The sequence below is a fragment of the Pundamilia nyererei genome, unplaced genomic scaffold (genome assembly GCF_000239375.1).
Source record: "Pundamilia nyererei isolate P.nyererei 1_Seehausen unplaced genomic scaffold, PunNye1.0 scaffold00144, whole genome shotgun sequence".
NCBI classification, from domain to species: Eukaryota; Metazoa; Chordata; class Actinopteri; order Cichliformes; family Cichlidae; genus Pundamilia; species Pundamilia nyererei.
In genome coordinates this window covers 977146-985847 of record NW_005187545.1, presented here as the reverse complement: position 1 = coordinate 985847, position 8702 = coordinate 977146, and the positions used below count along the sequence as shown (strand labels likewise).

Below are 8702 nucleotides of genomic sequence, written 5' to 3'. Positions count from 1 at the left end.
GATTTGTTCCCGCAAAGACTCCAATCTGGGCCACTTGATGGTGGTTTTGGAATATGTGAAGGAGGGAATAGATTTTAAACTTTTAACTATATTTTTAGAAATTTTACAGGTTTTCCTACTGATAAAATCTCCCATATGGGAGTAATTAAGCCATAGATAAATAATCAAAAGTTCCTGCTTTTTCATATGGACTATAGTCATTTCTTTTTACAATGGACCCACAGTAAAAATAAGTAAATAATTAGAACAATGAAAAATTAATCTTCTGTGAATTACCAACATCTTTCAATTTTGTGATTACTGAAAAGTCTGGACAGTTAGCTGCCAGAACCTTTTCTGTAATTTTACTTGTTTATTTGTTTGTGCTAATAGATTTCTTTCATTTACTACAGCAGTATGTCTTCATCGTGTACAAAAAACCGAGAGGTATAGTTGAAATTGCACTTTTCATATTATTGGGATTAAATGTGTAGGTAAAGGTCTTCACACTGAGAAAATTGAGAGTTTTGCTAGTAGCTTTAGCGTCAGCTAAAGAAAGAAAGACACGACTGAAGGTAAAATATGTTCACAGATCTTTAAGGTCTGGGTTGGACGAAAGGAAATCTAGTTACAAAATATACAACAGATAAGGGACAACCTAAAAAAAGGTTTGTAGGTTACTGATAAATTTTTATCTCTTAATATCAATTAGACATAAAAGTGATACAAGATGGATTAAGGTGAAAATCAAAAGATTCCCAACAGTCTCTGTGTTAATATCAGCTGGTCAGCATTTTCTTTACATTACATACAGCTTGCTTAATTATTGAGCTGTACAAGATAACAGAAATATTAACTATATAAGGTTAAGGTTTTATATTACGCATTCAACTTTAGATGAATATACCACTACTTTTACATTGTTGTTGTTGGGTGTTTTTGTTTGTTAACAATAATACACTGCCCTATTACAGCTATTGACGTGTACCTTTACCTAAATTCTGCACTTTTTGAAGTACTTGAGGTACTGAGGGTGAGATGGAGCCAGATGATCTGCTGTGGCGACCCCTAAAGGAAACAGCCAAAATAAGAAGAAGGAGGAGTAGAAAATACTCTCATATCTTTGGTTATAATAAAAACTGAGTGTTCCACCAGACGTTAGTACTTTTACATTTATAACTGATCTGTAGCCCGATTCATTCACCAGAGCTACCTGTCCCAGTTCTGAGAAAGATGATAGGAGTACTTCCTCCAGCACCAAGTATTACTTAATTTACGCAGATACATGGCTTCGCCGGATGCACTTTATCATAGATAGATAGACATATATACATGTGAACATCTGTCTGTGTCCATCTTCCTGTGGCTCTGAGTGTTACTGTCTCTTTAAGGAGGCGGGCGTTCCAAAGGTTCCACAGAACGTAACGTTGCACGTCTCGAGACCGGGAACCAGGCTGTGCACGTTCACTTCAAACTGCACTCTTCAACATTTCACAGGTCAGTTAATTATCACCTCCTACACTTTACAGATGGATTAAACAAGTATCGAGAAATACTGCACCACTGAATCGCACGCAGTTACATTGTTAAATTATGTTTCTCGGTTTCATTCATTCAATGTCACGCTAACACCCTAGCTAGCCAGCTAGCATTGGCTAGCAAACAGTTAGCCGGCATTTGGCTGAAAAGCTTTACTTTCAATGCCGGCCAACTAACTTTGGTTAAGCTGTAACAACTTATATTTACTATCTTGCTTTCTCGCTGTGTTCGTTGCTCGTTGTGACACGATTATTTACAGTCAATGTTTTACACCACATACAACTCGTTCAGCAGCCAAGTTAACTGAATGTTAGCAAGGGCACATGGGCACTGCCAGCGTTAGATCACGCAGCTTAATTTAAACTGTCCAGCGCTGTAAAGGAGATGATAGCACTATCCAAGCACTTCCTTATGAAATCCCAGCGTCTGTCGTACGATCTATAGTGGGGACCAAAAGCTAAAACTGACTCTCATTTCAAACTGTACCATGTGTCCTTATTTTTGTGGGCAGTGGTCTCTTATCAGCATGAGAAGCAGGGGTGACTGAAGCGCAGCTGTTTGTGGGGTGAAAGAACCATTGAAGTTAGGCTCCGACAGCTGTTGAACCCTAAGAACTGCTGGGCAGTCTTAGAACAGCAACAAAAGGCTTTTTGTGTATTATGTTGGTCTGCTGGCTAGTCTGTAGTGCTGTCTAAGAGTCAGGACCACTGTGGTCTGGACTCTGGTTTGCGGGGTGATTGTGGTCTATAAACGCTTTTGTATTTAGAGAGATCATACTAGTGTAGCCTGGTTTTCTCCAGGTTACACTAGTGTTTTGTTATTGTGGTCCACGTTGCTTTTCTGTCTGCAATTAAAATACTCATCATGAGTATCGGTAAGTAATTAAAATACTCATCATGAGTATCGGTAAGTAATATAGAGAGATGGATGTATACTTTACTCATCCCCAGGGTAGACATGCAAATGACTTGTAGGTTAAATGTCGGCTGTTCATGTACTTAATTATCTGCCTTGCCTTGTAAATTTGAGACATTTGTGGTATCTAATAACTATCCTGTTTAGCCTTTTTGTTTCTTTTATTTTGTGTGGTGTAAGAATTCTAGCGTAGTTTAAATTACTTTGTTGTACTGTTTAACTCACATTATCCATTTAGTTAAGAAACTTACCCAATTTACACACAACCTTATATTTTCTTAAAGTCCAAAAGTGTTGCTATCATGCCTGCCAAAAAGACAACCACCAAGAGAAAGTCTGCTGCTATTGTGGAAGATGATAAAGACTCCAAAAAGGTGAAAGGTAAGTCACTTCCCTTTTCAAAACAGGAGTTTATAAAGGGGTAACCAGATTCAGTTTGAACAACTGATAGTCCAGCTAAAAAGTGGCATTGCATTTAAACATGTACACCACTTCTATTTGAGTTTGCTGAAGTAAGATATTTCTGTTAAGCAAGTATTATGCACATATGTGAAAGGAAGGCTTTTGACTCCCAAGTGTATCACACTGCATTGTCAGTGTTTTTACTAACTTTTTACTAATTTCATCATTTTCCATGTGTTTTCCATCAAACCAATAAAATTCAGTGCTCACTATGAAACTGGTTGTATATGTGTTTCAGTTTCACACAGGAGTCATTTCAAAGAGGCGGGGCAGGTTCTTGTTTTGGGCCAAGGTGATGTTGGACAGTTGGGTTTAGGGGAAGATGTCATTGAAAGGAAGAAGCCAGCACTTCTGTCCCTGCCAGAGAAAATTGTTCAGGTGACAGCTGGAGGCATGCACACCGTGTGCCTCGGCGAAACTGGAAATGTAAGCAAACATCTGTCTTATTTCTCACTTCAAACAAATGTAATGGCAACCTGTTTGTAGCGTTTAACAAAGAGCTTCTTAGTTTCTCATGTAAACTGTTTTCTTTGTTTAGATTTACACGTTTGGCTGTAATGACGAAGGGGCTCTTGGTCGGGACACATCAGAGGAGGGGTCTGAGATGATCCCGGGAAAGGTGACGCTGAATGAGAAGGTGGTCCAGGTATCGGCAGGGGACAGCCACACAGCCGCAGTCACAGAGGATGGATCGGTGTACATCTGGGGCTCTTTCAGGGTTAGTGAACTGCTAGTTAGGGAGCAGTCTGGTCCTGTGTGCTGTCTCAGCAACTATTTTTATCACCCTTCCATTACTTTCTATGTAATTGTTTTTGTTCAAAGGTTTCATATCATTTTTCCTTCAGCACTATATTATTATCCAAACCCTAAATGTTGTTCCTAAACATTTATTAACGCTGTAAAATAAATGTATAAAAACTATTTTAGTATATTGTAGTATGTATGCAGTGGAATCAGAAAGCATTTAATTTTAATGAATAAAATCATAATCTTCTTGTAATTCTACACAATGTAGGGAAAAGACATTGAAATGTATTTAATGTTTTGACTGTCTAACATGTTGTCTGCATATTACCCTGTTTTCTTAGGATAATAATGGAGTTATTGGTCTTCTGGAGCCGATGAAAACGTGTGCTCTACCAGTTAAAGTCCCTTTAACAGAACGCGTTGTTAAAATAGTTTCAGGTAAAAAAGAAAAGGTTTTTGTTTAGTGCTTTATGTTACTATGTGTGCATTATAAATGAGTTTCTAACTGGGATATTTGTGTAACTGATTTCTTTACTAGGTAATGATCACGTGGTAATGGTGACGCTGGAAGGAAATCTATACACGTCTGGCTCAGCTGAGCAGGGGCAGCTGGGAAGAGTGCCTGAACACTTTTCAAACAGAGGAGGCAGGAAAGGCCTTAGTACGTAGCACACACCTTTTCTGTTTTTTGGTGGATCAAAAACTGTAGATTTATGTTAATATCTGATTACATAAATGTTTCTTTTTTATACTGTCTTTAATGTTCTATACATCACTCCTGTTTATTTTTGTGATCTCAGAGCGGCTGCTGGTTCCACAGATGGTAAAAGTGAAAGGGAAAGTTCACTTCGTTGACGCCTTCTGTGGAGCGTACGTCACCTTTGCTGTGTCAAAAGAGGGCCATGTGTATGGATTTGGCCTCTCAAACTATCACCAGCTGGGTCAGTGTGACTCGTCACTCCTGCGTTATCCTTTGTAAACTCTACTGCCGTGTACTATTTGTGACTGTGACAGTGACTGTATCATTTCAAATGAATCTTTTTAGGCACCAAAAGCACCAAGATGTGTTTTGTCCCTGTAAAGCTTACATGTTTCAAGAACTCGACCACTGCCTGGGTAGACTTCTCTGGAGGACAGCATCACACACTTTGCCTTGATGCTGAAGGTAAGCTGGCTGTGTGTAATTGCAGGCAGATGTTACGCATCATCTGTTAGCACTCAAGTCAGCTGGAGTGTTGGACTCTTGTCTTTCAGGGCAGGTATATAGCCTGGGAAGAGCAGAGTATGGTCGTCTTGGTCTGGGAGAAGGGGCTGAAGAGAAGAGCGAGCCCACACCTGTGATGGGGATAGAGCTGGCTAAAGGAGTGTCGTGCGGGGCGTCTGTCAGCTATGCAGTTACCAGAGAAGGTGAGAACCAAGGCAATCAGGATGGGAAGAGTAAAACAACTGAGTCTGTTTGCAGCCCTTTTTTTTTGTTATTATTTTCTTCTGAAGCATTGAAGTGCAATGAGACACTATACTTTGCCCTAAATCGTCCTAGCTTTAAATTTATCTTACAAACACATGACCCCTCATTTCCTGTTTGTTTAGACATTGCTGCTGGTGACAGTGAGATAGCAGCAAGTTTAATCCAACTTTAGGCATGAAGAGAAAGTAATGTGAGGTTTATTAGCAGGAGATCACAGTTAACCTTGTTTTGTAGGGATACTTACACTACCAGTCACATCTGCACACACCTTCTTTAATGGTTTTTCTTTATTTTCATGACTATTTATATTAAAGATTCTCACTGAAGGCATGAAAACTATGAATGAACACATGGAATTATGTAGGAAACAAAAAAGTGTGAAGTAACTCAACATGTTTTATATTTGAGATTCTTTAAAATAGCCACCCTTTGCTTTGATTACTGCTTTGGACACTCTTGGCGTTCTCTCTATGAGCTTCATGAGGTAGTCACTTTGAACAGTCTCCTTCAACAGTATTGAAGGAGTTCATAGAGATGCTGAGCGCTTGTTGGCACTTTTGCCTTCACCCTGCCATCCATCTCATCCCAAACCATCTTGGTTGGGTTTAGGTCAGGTGACTGTGGAGGCCAGGCCATCTGATGCAGCACTCCATCACTCTCCTTCTTGGTCAAATAACCCTTACACAGCCTGGAGGTGTGTTTTCGGTCATTGTCCTGTTGAAGAATAATTTGGGTCCAACTAATCGCAAACTGGATGGGATGGCATGTGGCTGCAGGGTGCTGTGGTAGCCATGCTGGTTCAGTTTTGAATAAATTCCAAACAGTGTCACCAGCAAAGCACCCCCACACCATCACACCATCGTTGGGAACCCTACATGTAGACACCATCCGTTCACCTTTTCTGCATCACACAAAGACACAGCGGGTGGAAGCAAAGATCTCAATTTGGACTCATCAGACCCAAAGCACAGATTTCCACTGGTCTAATGTCCATTCCTTGTGTTTCTTGATGTTTTTTGCTTAGTCGTGGTTTCTTAGCAGCTATTTGACCATAAAGGCCTGATTCGTCTCCTCTGAACAGTTGATGTAGAGATGTGTCTGCTACTGGAACTCTGTGTGGCATTTATCTGGGCTCTAATCTGAGGCGCTGTTAACTTGCGGTTTCTGAGGCTGGTGACTCGGATGAATTTATCCTCAGCAGCAGAGGTGACTCTTGGTCTTCCTTTCCTGGGGCGGACCTTATATGAACCAGTTTTGTTATAGTTCTTGATGGTTTTTGCGACTGGACTTTGGGGACACATTTAGAGTTTTTGCAATTTTCTGGACTGACTGACCTTTAGTTCTTAAAGTAATGATGGACTGTCGTTTCTCTTTATTTAGCTGATTGGTTGGTTCTTGCCATAACATGAATTCTAACAGTTGCCAAATAGGGCTGTCAGCTGTGTACCAACCTGACTTCTGCACAGCACAAGTGATGGTCCCAACTCTGTTAAGAAAGCAAGAAATTTCAGAAATGAACCCTAACAAGGCACAACTGTGAAGTAAAAACCATTTCAGGTGACTACATCATGAAGCTCATTGAGAGAAGGCCAAGAGTTTGCAACACTGTTAACAAAGCAAAAAGTGGCTACTTTGAGGAATCTGAAATATAAAACATATTTAGAATAATTTATCAATTTTTTCTTTGCAAAATAATTCTATATATCTTGCCTCATATATTTGATGTCTTCAGTTTGTATCTATATAAAATAATGAAAAAAAAATTCAATAATGTGTCCAAACTTATTCGTTAATGGTTAGAAAGTTTTTAGATATGGAAAAAAGTCTTCAGAAAATGTGTGACTGACTGTCTGACACAAAATTGTGAAGCAGGATTCTTATCAGAGCCATCACTCACAGTGCAACAAGTACTAAACTTTCACTCCTGGGTTTTCACACAGTCGACACCCTTAGAGAATAAAAGGTTGCTCGCTCTCCTTACTGTCACTTTTTCCTACTCCAGGATCTGTGTATGCCTGGGGCATGGGCACCAACCTGCAGCTTGGCACTGGAGAGGAAGATGATGAGTGGAGTCCTGTGAAGATGACAGGCAAACAGCTGGAGAACCGTGAAGTACTGATGGCCTCCAGTGGAGGGCAGCACACCGTCCTTTTGGTCAAAGACAAGCAGGAGAGCTGATGTCCTGCACTGACAGAGAGTGAAGGGGGCGCTTCAAGGTGGGGCCAGGGTGCCTAAATCAGGGGAAGGGTGTTGATGAATGTGACTTCCTATGCTGAGCCGAGGGAGTGTGAGACGTGCGTGATAGAGGGGAGAGGTGAGGTTTGTCCTCTTTTATGGAAGCTCCTGTGCCCTTGGCATTGGGGAATGTTGTGATGTTTTTGGTAGATCATGACAAATGAAAGACTATTTTTTTTAAAGCTAGTTTTTGACAGTCCTTTAAAGTCTTTTCATCTGGTCATTTGTATGACTCTAAGATGTTATATGTGATGTTTATGACTGTGCATGTACATAAAGGAAATGGCAGTGCAGGATGTTTAAGGACATAAAATAGTCTTTTTAATGTTTTCATTAAAGCAATAAGTAGATTAGACCTTTGTCAGACAGGACCTGTACGCCTGGTGAGTTTAACATGTGCGACTACTGTTCGTTCTACCCAGTGCACACAAATTTGTTGTAACTGTTTGGACATTTGGTAACACATCATACTGTATCCTGTATTTTGTTGCATTTCCTGTCTGAAAAATAAAGCTGATTTCTTTTTTAAGGAAAATACAAGACACATTTACTTCATTTCATTTACTGTGTATTAATAAGATCCTGGTTACAGCTTTTTGATAGTAAACCCTTGCTGCTTTTCTTTAACTGTAAAAAGAACATTTGTCTGTGTGCGTGTGTGTGTTTGTGCTACAGAAAAGGCAAATAGAGGCCCACTCACTGAGCTGTTTATTGTTGAATACTCGTGCAACACAATGCTGGAAACATTGCTAAGAGATTTTAGTCCATGTTGACATGACAGCATCACACAGTTACTGCAGATTTATAAATTGTACATTCATGATGAGAATCTGCGTTTCCAATGCATCCCAATGTTGCTTTACTGGATTGAGATCTGGTGACTGTGGAGGCCATTCAAGTACAGTGAACTCAAGCAGTCTTCAGCAGATGGATACGCGATATAAAATGTTCCCCACACCATTACAACACCACCAGCAGCCTGAATTGATGATACAAGGCAGGATGGATCTATGTTTTCATGTCGCTACGAGTTACTGTTGCCTTTCTATCACCTTGTAGCAGTCTGGCCTTTCTCCTCTGACTTCATCAAGGTATTTTTTCCCCGAGAACTGCCGCTCATAGGATAGATTTTTTGTTTTTGTTTTTCAGACCATTCTCTGTAAAGCTTATATTTGTGCGGGAAGTCACTTAAATCACTTTTCTCCCTCATTCTAATCATGTTTGGTTTCAACTTGAGGTCATCTTCCCCTTGTTGCTGCCAAGTAATTGGCTGATTAGATGTTTGCATTAAGGAGATGTTGGACACGTGTAGCTAATAAAGTCCCTGTGGGTGAACAAAGCATTGCAGTTCTGCATC

General features: G+C 40.1%; 1 protein-coding gene across 1 annotated transcript; it reads left to right on the top strand.

The window, feature by feature from the left end:
• The first annotated feature begins 1394 nt into the window (after positions 1–1394).
• On the top strand, positions 1395–7877 carry rcc1 (regulator of chromosome condensation 1). Its single transcript, XM_005744474.1, has 10 exons — positions 1395–1476; positions 2718–2814; positions 3134–3321; positions 3434–3613; positions 3984–4080; positions 4181–4303; positions 4443–4583; positions 4688–4807; positions 4897–5049; positions 7113–7877. Exons 2-10 carry the CDS (start codon positions 2736–2738, stop codon positions 7286–7288), a joined length of 1257 nt encoding a protein of 418 aa, XP_005744531.1. The 5' UTR covers positions 1395–1476; positions 2718–2735; the 3' UTR covers positions 7289–7877.
• Positions 7878–8702: the final 825 nt, after the last annotated feature.